Here is a 16,684-nt window from a genome sequence, read left to right as displayed (position 1 = left end):
CCCAAGCTAGGAGCGATTTCTGAGTAGCTTGGAGTAATCGCAGAGAGTCACCAAGTGTGGCCCCAAAGCAAAAAACAAACAAACAAAAAAAACCCAGGTCAGACGCATTCAATGTAACACCTGCTTGCTTTGCTTTCTCTCTGTTCCATTTCCTTCTTGGTTGAAGAGTGAATCAGAATGTCCTCCCTCACTAGGACCGTGTGGGTGTGGACATGTCTGCTTCATCAATGAGAACTGGGGTCATCTCTACCTTGGTGTTCCTGAATTCTGCAGCTCTGCACGAAATCCATTTCCGTTCTCTTGCAAATATATCCAGAAGCCGAAGGGCTGACAGCTATAAAAGCTTCTACTCTTCACCCCTTGCAGGAAACACTCCGGTGCTAAGCGAGGCCGGTGGCATTTCCCATCATACCACAGGTTGACTGACAATTCTCCCCTGAGATGTTGCCTCATTCCCACCACACCTCCCTTTGCCTCTTGGCTTGAGCCTTGCCTTGCAGGCAGCATCTGGTCTATAAATACAGTAGATGCTCAATAGGGATAGTAAACAAATGAATGAACAAATGAGCACCGGCCTCCTCCCTTGGACTTGGGGAGTTGGGCCGCAGATAAACAACACTTTAGGTAGGAAAAAGTGAGCATGACTAAACCTCCCTATTAAATTAGGGCTCAGGTGAGTTTTTTTTTTTGTTTTTGTTTTTTTTTTTTGACATCTGAGTCATCGAGCACCCGCTACGTCCAGCAGAGGGCGCGCCAGAAAAAAATATACCAATGAGATCCACGCCTGGGATCCCCAAGGGCTTTATTTTTAATCAGGCGCGCTGTGGACAGCCCGACGCTGCAAGAACCTGGGGGGGTGCTCTTAGAGGCGCTGCTGTCGCCTGGGAGACCCGAGCGAGGCTCCTGAGACCCGTAAACCGGGCAGCCTGTGTTCCCCTGCCCTTGCCCTGGAGCCGCCCCCGCCCGATCCCCGCGGGTTCGACGCCCCTCGATCCCGCGGGAACAGCGTTTTCGAACAGGCGCGCCGCGGACAGCAGCTCCCAGGGTCCCTTGCGGCGGCGTCCCGGGGGCCTCCGGGGGCCTCGGAGCAAGATGGCGGCGGCGGGGCCCGAGAGGCGCGGGCGGCGGCCACCGCGGCGCCACTGACGGGGCCCAAGGGCCCGCGCGGCTCCGGGCCGGGGCCCCGCCGCGGGACGGACCATGCTACGCTCCACCGGCTTCTTCCGGGCCATCGATTGCCCCTATTGGGCCGGGGCGCCCGGGGGGCCCTGCCGGCGGCCCTACTGTCACTTCCGGCACCGCGGGGCCCGGGGCCCGGGTGCACCCGGCGGCGGCGGCGGCGGCGGAGGCGGAGCGGCGCCTTCGGCAGCAGGTAATGCCCGCTCGCCCGCCCGCCCCGGGCCCGGACCCTGCGCCGGGCTTGCCCTGGGCCCAGCCCTCCCTGCCCCAGCGGCTGCCCGGCCCCACTCCCCACGCCAGGGCGAGGCGCGGGGCCCCTTAAACCGTAAACCGAGAGGGGCCCTGCGGGGCGCTCCCCTGCCGCCCCCCGTTCCCGCCCCCGTCTCCCCGGGAAAGGGGGGGCCGACTTTTCGCCCCCTGCACCCCTAGATCGTGGCTGCTGCGCCCCCGCCGTGGGTGGGCAGGGGCTCTCGGGTGCCACCAGCTGTGTGTATTGCAGGCGATGTGGGGGGGATCTGGGGGACACCCCAACATGGCCTCTTATGGCGGTAGAGGGGTGGGGAGCTGCCGAATCGAACCGTTCGGCTGTTCCATCCCGTTGGAGGCGTGAGCTATGGAGACGCGAAGCGACAGGGCGGGGCGGCGTTTTTTGTTTATTTTTTTAGGGTGTCATTGCTTGGGGGGGGCCTCTCTGCCTGCAGGACCGCCTCGCCCATATCCATCAAGCTCCTCGATGATGCTTACAGCCTCTCATTCTCTCCCCCCCTTTCCAGGATTGGGAAGGATTGGGGGAGACTTTACTCAGAATCTTGGTTATTTTTTTTTTTTTTAACAGTTTGCAGGGGAAGAATGTCGTGCCCAGTTCCTGAGCTGCCTTCCCAGCTCGCGTCTCTTAAACATATCACTTTAAAAAATAAACCAGGAACAGACCCAGTTTCTTTTTATTTTCCCTGGCTTGGAGCAGCCTCCTGATGCGCATAGCCCCTGAGTATTTACCATAGTTTTTTGGGGGCCACACCTGACCGCGCTCAGGGGTCATTCCTAGAGGTGCTCTGTGGCCCGTATGGGATGCCGGGAATCAAATCCCAGTCGCTGTGTGCAAGGCAAATGCCCTACCCGCTGTGCTGTCGATTTGGCCCAAAGCATCATCATATTCTAAAACCGAGAATGTGGGCTGGAGTCCTAGCACAGTCATAGCAAGTACTGGCATTTGGTCCTCAGCATCCCATATGGTTGCCTGAGTACCACCAGGTGTGATTCCGGATGCAGAGCCAGGAGTAACTGCTGAGCATCTCTGGGTGGGGCCCTAAAACAAAAACAACACGGAAAAGGAGCTGGAGAAAGTACACGTGGATGCTTGCCTGGCACACACAGCCCACAGGGGTTCAATCTCCAGTATCCCATTGGGTCCCCCGTGCACCTCCAGGAGTAATTACTGAGTGCAGAGCAGGGTGGGTAAGCCTGGAGCACTGCCAGGTGGGACTCAAAACAAAACGAAAAGGAGAGGAGGAAGCTGGAGAGGATAGTTGAATGGGGAGGGCATTGGCCTTGCTGGAACTGGCCAAAGTTTTGTCTCCTGCACCCCATAAAGTCCCCAGAGCCTGTTAGAACTGATCCCTGAGCCCAAGCCAGGGGTCCCGAGCACAGTTGGGTGTGGCCCAAACATAACAGAAATGAATAGTTTACCCAACTTTTAGGGAAGGAGAAAAGGGGAGAACCTTTTTTTGGGGGGGGCGGTTTGGGTCATACCCCCCCCACCCCTTCTGCTCCTATGGCTTCCCACCACTGGGTGGAGTGAGCAGCCAGCCAGAGATAAAGCCTCTGTTGTATGATTCCAGACCTCACTAGACAAGTCTGGGTTCTGGGTAGTTGCGGGGGCATGTGACCTCCCCAGCACTGGAGGGCAGACAAAGCTATGGGTTCCTGGAGACATTGTCTATGCTCACCTGCAGGGAGTTTATAACCCTTGGGAGCCCTTAGGCCCCTGGTCTCAGTGCCAGCTGGTCTCCTGCCTGTTCTTGGGATTCTGTTGGCACTCACCAGAGGAAAGTAAGAGGCCTGCTTACTTCTCTTGTCAGGGTTTTTATTTGGGGGTGTAGGATACCAGTGGTGCTTCATGCTCTGTTAGGGACTCCCTCCTGGCAGGAATTGGGGGATCCTGTGTTGGCGCTTGGTATCAAGTTTGAATTAGCTGCAAGGAAGGCCAGCACCTGCCCTGCTTTATTACCTGTTGACCCCACTCTCCCAGCTCGAATTTTCCTGTTTGGGGGAGACTAAGAGGCAGGGTCCACCCCAGCTTGGCCTGACCATAGTCCTCCGAGGTGGTGGCCCAGGGAGACGTCAGGCCGAGATGCCCTCACCCCATTTCAGCTCCTCCCAGCTCGAGGTGGTGGCAGGCGCAGATTCTCCAGACGAGGCTGTGACACTTCCACTGGGCCACTTGCCTCTAAAAGTGCAGAGCTCCCCCACCTCTGGCTTGGAGTGTTCATGCCTGGGCATCATATTGCTAGGGTGGGCCTTTTTTTATGACCCAAGCGGTAGGAGAGGACAATGGTCAAAACAAGAAACACCCATGCCCTGTGCAGAGGGCAGATATTGGGCACCCCTCTGTGTCCCTTGTTAGCCCAAACAGGGCCTCGGGTGGGACTTCATCTTCCCAAAGAAGCTCTAGGGCCCCCTGCTAGCCTGGACCCCCAGTTATGTCCCATAAGTGGGTGTCATTGGGATTCATAGCTGACCACACCCTAGAGGACACCCACCCCTCAACGTTCCCACCTGGCACTGGACTGGAGGCTGCTGGGCTACCCTTGGGTGTGGTTGCCACTTAGGGTATTGCTGCCTCCCCTCCCCCTGCCGGCAGCTGCGCTGGTGCCGTTGTGGGATCCCCTGGGAGAAGCTCTCAGCCCTCCCCACTGGGCTCCTATTGTTCCATGGTTGGGGTTCCAGAAGCTGAGGGCGGGGCCTGCCAGCTTCCAAGCTGTCTCTGATTCAAGGGTGTCCTCCACTTCAGTCTTCTTTGCTGGGCTTGGCTTCGCCTCTTGAGCCTCCTGCCTACCTGACTCAGCAGCCCGCCCCATCCTCATGGGTACCCTGATCTGCAGTGCTCCATAGAGTGGGACCTCTGGGCCACAGAAGGATAGTGGCCTTTTGTTTTGGGAAAGCCCTGCTGTGGTCTAGCCTCCCTCCCTCCCAGGCTCAGGCCATTTTACTCGGGTTGACCACCAGCACTGCCTCCCCCACAACCCCAGCCTGGATGTCCTTGTATAGAGCTCTGCCAGGGTGGGGAGCTGGGAAGGAGGTGCGGATCGTCACCTAGTCCTACTATACAACACACCCAGGCTACGTGTAGGGCGGTTGTCGTGGCCCTGGGCAGTGTGGAGGGGCCATCTAGGCCAGAGGCACGTGGGGCTTAGTAGAAGGAGAAGGAGCATGCCTGATCATGGGCAGCCCCACCTCTCGGCCTGTGCTTGGTGGAGGATGGTGCACAGTTTTTTCCTTGTCCCCTACAGTCAAGGGAGCCCCTTGGGTGGCCCTTTTTGAGTTCCTTCCCATTGCCCTGTCCAGAGGCTGTGACTGGCGAGGTGAAGGGGATGGCTGCTGATGAGCACCTGAGGGCAGAGCCTTGCCCGTTGGATGTCAGTGTCTGCTTGTTCCGAGTGTCCCCAATAAAGTGCTGATGCCGTGAGACCTGCTGTGCGGCTCTTTCTTAGGGGCACTTCCTGCAGCCCAGGGCACTGGGCTTGGCAGTGTCTGTAGGCTGGGGTTTGGATACTGGGGGTGGGAAGGGATGCCTCTCTGCTGCGGGCATTAGGTGGGCACAGCCCAAAAGGCCTTTTGTTGTCCCTGGTGTTCAGCTGCCTCTGGGGGGTGCTGCCTGACCCCTTAGTCCCCTCATCTCCCAGGAAGTCCTTACCCAGTGCTCTGGGAACCCTTAGAACACTCAGCACTTGGGACTCTCACCCTGTTCAGAAGGGCTCAGTGTCCAGGGCTGGAGTTTGAGGGCCCTAAGGACCCAACTTCCTAAAGAAGCCCTCAACGTGGGGCCATACCGATTCTGCCTTGTGTCAGGCCATACCAAGACAGTCAGACGTACCCCCTTGACCAGAAAAGGGGGGAAAGCTTTTGCCTGGTACATGGCTCCCCACAAAGCTTCGCAAGGCACTCCCAGGGTGACCCAAATGTTCCCTAGAAGCACAAGACCAGGCTCAAGGGTCTCACCTCCCATCTGGCCAGGGTGGCTGGGCCACTGTGTTCCAGATTATCTAGCCAGCAGGGACACTGGCTCCTGATGTCCCCGCAGCCCCCGCCTCGCCTCATGGGGGGGGGGGGTCAGCGGCCTGTGACCATGAGCACCACCCGCCTGAGGCCTTATCAGACCATGGGGGAGGGTGGCACCCACTGCAGTCTAGCTTATCAAGGGGGGACCTTGAGCAGAACAGAGGATGGTGGAGGCAGGGTTGAGCAGATGATGGGAAACCAAGTCATGGGGGGTGCCATGATGGGGTGATGGGGCTGACAGAAAGGGCCCAGAAGGGGTGGTGTGGATTGGAGGACTGGGGCAGACCATCATTGCGTGTTCCAGTGGGATCTAGCGGAGGGGGGTTGGCAACTTTGGTTTTGGTTTTAGGGCCAGACCTGACAGTGCCCAAGGCTCTGTGCTCAGGGGACCCAGCCTTCAGGGGTACCTTCAGGATCTCCACAGTCCTTCCCAATGCCCGCCTGGCTCAGGAACTGCTCTACTCCCTCTGCACTGGTAGTCAGTCCCTTTCGGCCAGTGATGAGACCCTGCTTCCCACCCTGGGGTATCCTCAGAGCTTCCTGGCACTCTCAAATACTCTATGCAGACCTCTTCTCCTGGGGATTACTCACACACACATACATCTAAACATAACAAAACTCTCAGGTCTCTTGATGGTTCTGGGACAACCTGCAGCAGGAACTGGCCACTCAGCCTCTCGGAACCTGGCTTAAGAGGTTCCACACACCTAGTCTAGGTGCCCGTGTACTAGTTTGGGGTCCCAAGGCCAGTACTCCCTACCCACCAGGATTTGGACAGTCACACTTTTGGAGGTTTGGAGATATACCCAGCAGTGCTCAGGGCTGACTCCTAGCTCTGTTCAGAAATCATTCCTAGCAATACTCAGGGCACCATATGGGATACTGGGAATCGAACCCAGGTCAGCCATGTGCAAGGCAAGCATCTCCCCGTTGTGCTCTCTAGTTTCACTGGGTAGTCACCTGTCCCCCCTTGTCTGAGAGATGTCCTGAGGGGCACCCCTTTCAGCTGCATCCATTGGGAACCCCCGTCCCATCTCTCCCACTACCCATGTGGGCTTGTGTCCCTCACAAGGACCCTCCTGATAGCCTAGACACCTCTTAGGGGTGTTCCCTGGAGGCTTGGGCTCATGCCATCCCCCCTCTTCCTTGCAGGACTGTGCTATGACCCCTACAACCCCGAGCTGCCTAAGCCTGCAGCACAGCGGGAGAATGGGGCGCTGGGCCCCGGGGACATGCTGGAGCTGGAGCTGGTTAATCAGGCCATCGAGGCAGTGCGCTCTGAGGTGGAGCAGGAACAGAGGCGCTACCAGGAACTGCTCGACACGGCCCGAGAGCAGGGCACCGACACCCCGACTCTAGTGGCCCACCGCACCCCGGACCCCACAGCTACCGCTGCCACTGACCCCTTCCCGCTGGCTTTCGACTACAAGCCCAGCCACTGCAGCACAGGGACCTCCGATGGTGGCTACCAGCCCACCCCGCTGGTCCCTCCCGAGGCGACCAACAAGTACTTGTTGGAGCCCAAGGGTAGCGGGGGTGCCTTGGAGTACATCCCCAAGGCCGTGAGCCAGCCCCGGCGCCCCCGGTCCGTGCCCAGCGGTAAATACGTGTTGGACGACTCCAGGCCATCCACCGACCTTGAGTACGACCCACTCTCCAACTTCTCTGCCCGGCTGCTCAGCCGTGCCAATGCCCGGGACGAGCAGGTGGCCAGGCGGCCCCGGGGCTCCCGGGCCAGCGAGCCCTACACCCCAGCCCCCAAGAAGATTTGCGACCCCTTTGCCGGCTGTGACGCCCGCTTTTCCGACTCGGAGGATGAGGAGGCTGCGGCCCCCGCCACCTCCACTAGTCCTCCCAGTGCTCGGGCAGCTACAGAGAGCAAAGCCCCCCAGAAGCCAGGCTCCAAGGAGGGCCAGGAGCCGAATGAAGGGGGCCTGCGCGTGACCAAGGAGACAGCAGTGCAGTGCGATGGTGGGGACCTAGGTCAGAGCCCTGCTGCCAAGCCTGACGCCCCGGCCCTGGCCTCACAGGAACGCTGTGACTCCCAGGGTGGGAGGCCTAAGAAGAAGAAGAGCCACCAGGACAAGAATGGGGTCCCCAAAAAGGACAGGGCCAAGGGCATTGAGCCCACAGGGCGCTCTGAGAAGGTACGCATGGACAAGAAGGATGTGGCGGCCGGCGGGCCTCGGGCACAGACGGGCATCAAGAAGAAGCCAGCTTCCACCACTGCTGCAGCCGGGGCAACCAGCTCAGGGAAAGCTCGAGGGGAGAAGCCGCAGCCCAGCCCCACCAATGGCAGGCCCCCGCACACCCCCCAGGAAGGTCCCGGTGCAAGAGCCTGGGTGGGGAAGCTGGCCAAGCGCAAGGCCCGCTCCCTGGACGAGGGCACCTCCCGTGGTGGCCCCAAGCTCAAAAGGCGGGCCCTGAGCCACGCTGACCTTTTCGGGGATGAGAGTGACGATGAGGACCCCCCAGGCCGGATCTCCCGGCCCCCTGCCCTCCCCAGCCTCAGCTCCAGCTCGGATTCAGACTCGGATTCCAGCTCGGGGCTCTCGGCTGAGCGGGTCCCAGCCAAGAAGCTCAAGGTCTCCCCGCCTCCCTCAGCCAGCCTAGCCTCCCCCCCTTCCTCCTCCTCCTCCTCCTCCCCAGGGGCGGGCACAGCCCTGGAGCAGGAGGTGGACTTTGACTCGGACCCCATGGAAGAGTGTCTGCGCATCTTCAGGGAGTCCACCAGTGTGAAGACCCAGGACCGCGGCCGCCTGGCACGGCAGGTGAGGGCGCACGGCCATCTGGGGCCCCGCGCCCCAGCCACAGAAGCCAGGATCCCCCCCGACGGCCCATCCAGAAGGAGAACCCAGCGGGGGCCTGCTGCAGCCTCTGGCAACTTCTGACCGACTGGCAAAGGGGTACCGGGCGCCCGCCCACCTCCTGCCTTCTGCACCCCCTTCTCCATCTGCTCCTTTGGCCTTAGCCCCTTTTCCCTCCTTGCTTTCCCCACATACCTGCCTTCCCTTGCAGTCTCTTCTGGTGTTTCCGCTCTCACTAGCCACCAGAAGGCATTAGTGTGTCAGCGTACCACCACCACCCCTACACCCCAACTCCTAGGTCCAGAGGCTCCTATATTTTTCTCGGGTTGGCCTCCTATTGGGCCCCATGCTTTACACAGCCCTGGGCCGTGGGTGGGAGGCAGGGTTTAGTGATGACAGGGTCTCCCATGGCAGGGGCTAGCAGGGAAGTGTGGGGTCTGAGTCCCTCCCCAGTGAGAGCTAATCTGGGGTTCCCCCTGCCCCCCAGTTTGTGCTGGGGTGGGCCATGCTGAGAGCTATACCATTTCAGCCCCCCAAGGAAGAAAAGACAGAGGACAAGGGGCAGTCAGGCCTGACGACGCTCTTCCCTGGGCAGAAGAGAAGAGTCTCACATCTGGCCAAGCAGGGCAAGGAGGTAAGGGGTGCAGAGGCTCCCCCCACTCCCCATGCTCATCTGTCTCAACTGTCCAGCTCTGGGCTTTGTCGCTCCACTGCACTGTGTGGCCTTGGGCAGGCGGCCAGACCTCTCTGGGCTTCGCTTCCTCCTCCTCGCAGGCGGGGGTGCGGCCTGGCCTTCGTGCCCTGCAACATAGACAGAGCCCTATTGACTGAGCCCCCTGGGGGAGAAGGGTGGCTTTCCCAGGGAGTGGATAGCACCTCCGCACTCCCAGCGCTCTGCGGTTGTCTTAAGGTGCACACTTGAGGGGCCTCCAGGCTGAGTGGGAGCAGCTCGGAAGAGCACCGCACCAGAGCATGAGCTGAGAGGGTTCCCGCTGCACTGGTGACTCTTGGGCCGTGGTTTTTGGTGATGCAGGCGGAGTCCACGAGGAGGATCTCGGCACCCCCTGTACGGCTCCCTAGCGCCCAGGAAGTGTGTTACCGACGCGCCCAGCAGGCACAGCGAGACTCGGCGGGGTGGCTGCTTGCTGCCCAGAAGCCTTCGTCATCGTCGTCGTCCTCCTATTCCACCTCATCTGTGCACATCTCTGCGCCCGGCGAGAAGCGAAGGATCGCTCATGTGCCCAACCCCCGCCTGGCTGCAGGTGAGGCGGCCAAACAGGGTGGGCAGGTCGGGGGCTATATTTTGAGTCCAGCGGGACCACTCACTCAAGTCTCAATCCCCACACGTGTGTGCATTTGATTCACACGCACTCACATGGGCATATGTGTACGCTCATATACATGTGCTCATCACACTCACACACACACACACACATACACATTCTCGGGACTGCTCTGCGCTGGCCCCTCCGCCCTCATCCTGCAGCCTTGCTGCTCTGTGACCTTACCTGGCCAGGGTGCTTTGTGGGGGCTGCTTCATACCTGGCCCACAGATGAAGATGCTCAAGGCCTGCATTGGGAGCTGGGGGGCTGGGCCTTCCAGTTTCCTGCCCCAGGAGGGCCCAGAGAGGGTATTCAGGAACCTCTTGGCTTCCCGCCTGATCAACCCTCAAGCCCGCCTAGGGTGTGTGCCATGGGCTGGGCCACCCTACAGAGAAAATGGGGGTGAGGTGGAGGGAGAGCTGGCCTGAAGCACTTGGAGTCCTGAGCCTTCAGAGTGGTTTCAGGTTCCCAGAGGATTCCCCCTCCTTGGCTGGGGGTGGACCCAGTGCCCTGTCTGCTGGTCTGAACCAGAAAGCCTAAGATCTGCACTCTAGGAGCCCCCAGGAATAGTCCTGCAGCCAGTACCCCTGGGTGGGGGACCCTGGAGGGGTTTGTGACCTCATCAAAGGGAACATCAGAACACAGGGCTGCGCGGGCAGGCATCTGGTCACAATGAGCAGGCCCAGGGCACCCCAGACTTCTGGACCTCAGCCCCAGAGCCAGGGCCTGACCTCCCTCAGACGCCAATGCCGGAACATGTGGCAGAGGCTCCCCCCGCACCCCACCACTCGCCCGACCACCCCAGCGGCCACGTGGCCTGAGCCGGCCTCGGGCACCCCGCGTGCCCGCCCGCCCATGGCCCTGCGGCCTGCAGACAGAGCCTAATGCCCTAATGGTCTTCTCCAGCCCGCCAACCCTCCCCCGGCCCGCCCCACTGTGCTTGGAAATGCACCTGCTGCTCACGGTCCACGGCCACGGCTGCCTGGTTCTGTGCAGTTCCGTCATGGGGGTGCTCTCCTCCTGTGCTCACGCCCCTGACATCCCCCTGCCAGCCCCCACAGGTGCCAAGCGGACCCTCACGGCCGGTAGCAGCCAGCCCACCAATGGCCCTGAGCCAGGCGGGCAGGCCCTGAAGACACGCACGTTGTCAGGCATGGCGTCCAAGACCACCACCACCGTGACCCCCAAACGCATCGCTCACAGCCCATCTCTCCAGGTACCAGGCTGGCCCATCCCTTACACCCCCTCATTTCCCCAAGCAGGCCAGGGAGGCGAATCTCGGGTGCTATCCTTCCGTGCAGCCCCTTGAGTCTCTCAGCAGGTGCATTTGGGGAGGTTGTCCCCATTTTTTCCCAGCAGCCCTGTCTCCAGGTAACCCCAGTGCAGATAATCTCCAGTTCCCTCTCCCAGCTGGACTTTGTTTACAGCTCAGGCCCCTGGGCACGTGGTCTGCAAAACCTAGTCTCTCCTGGCAATCACTTCCAGATCACACCCTACCTGCAGGTCCCTGCAGGCCTCTGCTATTCTTATCTGTTGTATGGGACCCTCCCTAACACCAGTTCACCCCGCCCCTTGCTGTGGTACAAAAGGGCCTAGGGGGCCAACTTGAGTTCACTTTGCTGCCACCAGCCTCAGCTGACAAGTCTGCCACTGCTACATCCCCGCTGACGTCCACAGCCATGCAGAACCAATTGCCTGGACACCCTACTGCCATGCAGGCCCAGTTGCCTGAGTATCCTGCTGCAGTGCAGGCCCATTTGCCTGGACACCCTGCCACCATGCAGGCCCAGTTGCCTGCACATCTCAATCTGCAGGCAGTCTTGCTCTCCATGCCACCCCAGCTCATCATTGGCCAGAGTAGAGACCCTGCAGACATGCGGGCCCAGTCTCCTGGATACCTTGCTGCCATGCAGGCCCTGTTGCCTGCACACCTCAATCTGCAGGCAGTCTTGTACCCCATGGCTCCCCAGCTCATCGTGGACCAGAACAGATACCTTGCAAACATGTGGGCCCAGTTTTCTGGACACCCCACTGCAGTGCAGGCCCAGTTGCCTGGACACCCTGCCGCCATGCAGGCCCAGTTGCCTGCACACCTCAATCTGCAGGCAGGCTTGCTCCCCATGGCACCCCAGCTCATCACTGGCCAGAGTAGAGACCCCGCAGATGCAGACGTGTGGGCCCAGTCTCCTGGACACCTTGCCACCATGCAGGCCCTGTTGCCTGCACACCTCAATCTGCAGGCAGTCCTGCATCCCATGGCTCCCCATGGAGTGGACCAGAACATGGACCAGAACAGATACCCCACAGACATGTGGGCTCAGTTGCCTGGAGACCTCATGGCAGTACAGGCCCAGTTACCTGCACACCTCAATATGCAGGTCGCCCTGCTCCCTGTGGCTCCCCAGCTCATTGTGATCCACCCCAGCATCTTCCTGTTCTTTCCACAGAGTTTAAAGAAGCCCATTATCCCCAAAGAGTTTGGGGGCAAAGTCCCCACTGTCATCCGCCAGCGATACCTCAACCTGTTTATTGAGGAGTGCCTCAAATTCTGCTCCTCCAGCCAGGAAGCCATCGAGAAGGTGTGTGTTTTGGGTGGGAGGTGGACTGGGGATTGCTAGGGCCTGGGGAGAGACCTGCAGAGCTGAGTTTGTGTCCCCCCCTCAAACCCCCCCCCCCCCGGCCAGGCACTGAACGAGGAGAAGGCCGCCTTCGACCGCAGCCCCAGCAAGAACATCTACCTGAATGTGGCTGTGAACACCCTCAAAAAACTGCGAGGCCTGGTCCCCAGCTCTGTGCCCGGCGTCAACAGTGAGTGTGTGAGGGACTGGGGGGAGGATGTGGAGCTTGAGGGGGTCTGCCATGCTGGGGGAATCTTCTGCCTTTTTGCAGCTCTGGCTGCAGAAGGTTCTGCAGACAAAAGGCCTCCGTCTCCTGCGTCTTCTCACCATTAACTTGTTCCTCCTCTGTGGAGCGCCCAGCTAATGGGGCCTCTTCAGAGCAGGTGACTGGCCTGCTTGTGCATTAAAATCGGAGGAGGGGTGGTGCTTCCCATCTTTCTGCCTCTTCAACATGCATTAAGCTGGGCCCTGCACATTCAGTGTCAGGGAGAGGGATAGGCCTGTGGGCAACAGGTCTTCTGGCAACCCTGTCTTGCTGGGCCCTCAGGAATTCAAAGAGGGGAACCACTTCTGGGCACCCAAGTTTATTCTGCCCCTGGCCCCACACAGAGACCAGTGGCCGGAGGTTGGTGTCACATGAGGTAGTGCTGGGAGGCAAGTTGGCAGCCAAGACCAGCTTCTCGCTCAGCCGCCCCAGCAGCCCCCGCGTGGAGGACCTCAAAGGTGAGGTTTCCCCCACTGCGCCTCTATGGCATCTCTCTGCCTGCCCACTAGGGGGGAGGGCCTTGGGGTTTGGAGGGGTCTGAACCACCTGGACCTTCTCCCCAGGGATCGCTCTGTACAGCCGCCTCAAGGAGTACTTGCTGAGCGAGGACCAACTGAAGGAGAATGGCTTTCCCTTCCCACACCCCGAGAGGCCAGGGGGTGCCGTCCTCTTCACGGGCGAGGAGAAGAAGCCCAAGGACTGTGAGTGTAGGGTGCAGGGAGGAGCAGGGCCAAATGGGGAACAGCCCCTAGACTGACGCCTTTAACCTCCCCCCATGCACACCCCCTGTCCCAGCCTCCTGCAGGATCTGCTGTCGCTGTGGTGCCGAGTACATGGTGCTGCCTTCGGGCCGCTGCGTCCGCCATGAGGAGTGTGTTTACCACTGGGGGCGGCTGCGCCGGAACCGAGGTATACAGGGTGAACCGAGGTATACAGGGTGGGGTGTTGGGGGGTCCTGCCTGACACAAGCAGGAGGGTTTTCTGGGCAGGGGCTCCTGTCTTCCCCATCCTACTGGGACCTGCTCCCCACCCCCCATGAGCAAAGCTGGATAGGATGCTGGCTGGCTGACCTTCTTTCTCTGCAGTGGCTGGTGGCTGGGAGACCCAGTACATGTGCTGCTCAGGCGCCGTGGGCTCCACTGGGTGTCAGGTCGCCAAGGTAAGGCTCCTGGAAACAGCACCCCTGTTTCTGGCCAGCTCCCCTCCCCCATCCTTGACTTGGTCTGGGTCTGATGAGTCTGCCTTGGTAGTGACTTTGGGGGCGAGTTGGGCCAGTCCCTCTCCCCCTCACAACTGTGTTCCCCACCCCAGCAACACGTGCAGGACGGCCGGAAGGAAAACCTGGAGGGGTTCGTGAAGACCTTTGAGAAGGATTTAGGAAATGGTGTGCACCCAGGTGTCTATGCCCTGGACTGTGAAATGGTGAGCCCCAGGGATTGCGGGGGAAGCCCCCAAACTTGGGGTGGAGCTGGGGTTTAGAATAGAGCAGGGGCCAGAGAGATAGCATGAAGGTAGGGTGTTTGCCTTGCATGCAGAAGGATGGTGGTTCGAATCCCTGCATTCTATATGGTTCCCCTAGCGGCTAGGGCCTAGCCCATCAGGAGCGATTTCTGAACGCAGAGCAAGGAGTAACCCCTGAGCACTGCTGGGTGTGACCCAAAAAACAAAAAAAAAAATCCAACGAGGGGCCCGGAGAGATAGCACAGCGGTGTTTGCCTTGCAAGCAGCCGATCCAGGACCAAAGGTGGTTGGTTCAAATCCCGGTGTCCCATATGGTCCCTCGTGCTTGTAGGAGCTATTTCTGAGCAGACAGCCAAGAGTAACCCCTGAGCAACGCCGGGTGTGGCCCAAAAACCAAAAAAACAAAAAAAAAACCCAACCAAAACAAACAAATGAAAAGAATAGAGCAGATACTGATGAGGGAGCAGATACAGATGAGGGACGTGCCTCTCCCCAGCACCCCTGCAAATACTGCTGAAATGAAAAAGGGGTCAGTGATAGCAAAGTAGGGGAAGCTTTTGCTTTGCACGTGATCTACCTAGGTGCATTTCCTGCCATCCCTGAGCCCTTCCAGGACTGGGTGTGGCATAAAAAACAAAAACACACACCACACACACACACACAAATAGAACAGCAGGCAAGGTGCTTGCTTATCTTGGGTTTGATTCTCCAGTTCTATATAAGGTCCCCAAGCCCCACCAGGAGTGACCCCTGAACTCAGATCCAGGAGTCAGCCCTGAGCATCATTGCTGCAAGTGCCCTCAATTCCCCCCAAGATCAGTGGCATCAGGGCAGAGCTGCAGGAAGTCTCTTGATGCCACTGCCTGGGCCTGACACTGGGGCTCTGCGGGGTCTGTGCCCACAGTCCTACACGACATACGGCCTGGAGCTGACGCGTGTCACCGTGGTGGACAGCGACCTGCAGGTGGTCTATGACACCTTCGTCATGCCGGACAACGAGATCGTGGACTACAACACGCGGTGTGTGTGCTTGTGTGGAAGCCTGGGCCACCCCTCCCCGCCTGATGGGGGGGGCCCTCGCCGTGCTAAGTTCCTCTGCCCATCCCGCTCAGGTTCTCAGGGGTGACGGAAGCTGACCTCGCCGACACGAGCACCTCACTGCGGGATGTGCAGGCCGTGCTCCTGAGCATGCTCAGTGCCGACACCATCCTTATCGGCCACAGCCTGGAGAGCGATCTGCTGGCCTTAAAGGTGACCAGCAGGGGTGGGAGTGATAGCACAGCAAGAGGGTGTTTTCCTTGCATACAGCCTACTTGGGTTCGATTCCTGGCATCCCATAGGGTTCCCTGAGCACCGCCAGGTGCCCCCCCAAATAGTGACCTGCTAGAACATGGGGGTGGGAGTACTGCAGGGAGGGCACTTCCCAGGTGTGATTCCCACACACCCTGTGGTTCCCCCGAGTCCCACTAGGGGTGATCCCTGAGTCACCCAGACAACAACAAGTGACCACTCGTGCTATTCTTTCGTGTACCCTGTACCCCAGGTCATCCACAGCACCGTGGTGGATACATCCGTGCTTTTCCCGCACCGCTTGGGCCTTCCCTACAAGCGCTCCTTGCGGAATCTCATGGCTGACTACCTCAAACAAATCATCCAGGACAATGGTAAGTGTCAATTCCTTGCTCTGCTGACTCCAGGGTAAGGGGGGATCAGCAGAGATGGGCCTGACCCCCACCTCCCACCATAGTGGACGGGCACAGTTCCAGCGAGGATGCCAGCGCCTGCATGCACCTGGTGATCTGGAAGATCCGAGAAGACGCCAAGACCAAGCGGTGACACCCCCTGCCGCCGCCCTTTTGCCCTGCCTGCCCCCCAAAACAGTGCAATAAATCTCGAGAGCTAGCTGTGTTCGGCCGAGAGCACGGGACAAGCCAGCGCTGTCAGAGCGCCCCCCCCCCACCTCGAGACTGTTGCTGACGCCCCCCAGCAGTGTGGCTGCAACCCCTTCTCTGCGATGGGGGGGAGTAGTGTGACATGTTGGAGGGGTGGGGGTGTTGGAGAGGGGGGCTCCTTATTTGGTTCTTTTGTATTGTTCTTTTTATTATTTTTAATTTAAATCTGATGACTTTGCGAAGTTGTCTTCCCTTCCATTGGTGGCACTAGTTCTGTGTCATCTCCCCCATTCCCCCAGAGACTGTGGGGGGGGGGCACCTGGGGAGTTGCCCAGGACCCTCCAATTCCAGCCCACCTCTAACAAATCTCTCGCCAATCCTGAGCGAGCTACAGCCCTTCGAACCCTGGCCCCTTCCCTCCCCTGGGCAGGGACCGAATAAATGTTTGTATGAATTTTACATCCAGCTCCTGGCTTTGGTTTCTCTTTCGTTATGGGACTCACTCTCAGCTCTGGGCTCAGGGGGACCCTACGTGGTGCTGGGGATAGAATCAGGTCAGCTGCATTGAAAGCAAGTGCCACCTCACTCAAATAACTCTTGGCCCTAGTTCTGGTTCCAAGTCCCTGTTGTGGCCTCATGGGGTAACCCAGATGGAACTGGGAGTGTCTTCTGCCCAGCATCTGGTGTGGCTTTGCACTAGGTTTGACAAGCTTCCCTACCCACTCTGGGGATGCCTCAGCGTGCTGTGTGGCTTGTGGGGAGAACCCTTCTGATCCCCATTTAGTTCTCAAATCCAAGACTAATCTTCAGGCTTGAGTCCAGATCCCCACATTTCAGTATCTAGGGTGCTCGTCCTCCCAC

The 16,684-nt window shown here is 59.5% G+C and overlaps 1 protein-coding gene across 1 annotated transcript; it reads left to right on the top strand.

Annotated features, from left to right (window-relative positions):
• Positions 1-1,112: 1,112 nt before the first annotated feature.
• REXO1 (RNA exonuclease 1 homolog) lies at positions 1,113-16,282 on the top strand. The gene is made up of 16 exons (XM_049787913.1): positions 1,113-1,372; positions 6,610-8,228; positions 8,794-8,898; positions 9,298-9,526; positions 10,640-10,803; positions 12,035-12,166; positions 12,272-12,395; positions 12,815-12,928; positions 13,034-13,171; positions 13,266-13,379; positions 13,556-13,629; positions 13,782-13,892; positions 14,836-14,951; positions 15,044-15,182; positions 15,475-15,595; positions 15,679-16,282. Exons 1-16 carry the CDS (start codon positions 1,201-1,203, stop codon positions 15,765-15,767), a joined length of 3,561 nt encoding a protein of 1,186 aa, XP_049643870.1. The 5' UTR covers positions 1,113-1,200; the 3' UTR covers positions 15,768-16,282.
• The last annotated feature ends 402 nt before the right edge of the window (positions 16,283-16,684 follow it).

Source organism: Suncus etruscus, chromosome 15 (assembly GCF_024139225.1).
Source record: "Suncus etruscus isolate mSunEtr1 chromosome 15, mSunEtr1.pri.cur, whole genome shotgun sequence".
NCBI lineage: Eukaryota > Metazoa > Chordata > Mammalia > Eulipotyphla > Soricidae > Suncus > Suncus etruscus.
This window is presented reverse-complemented; position numbering and strand designations above follow the sequence as displayed.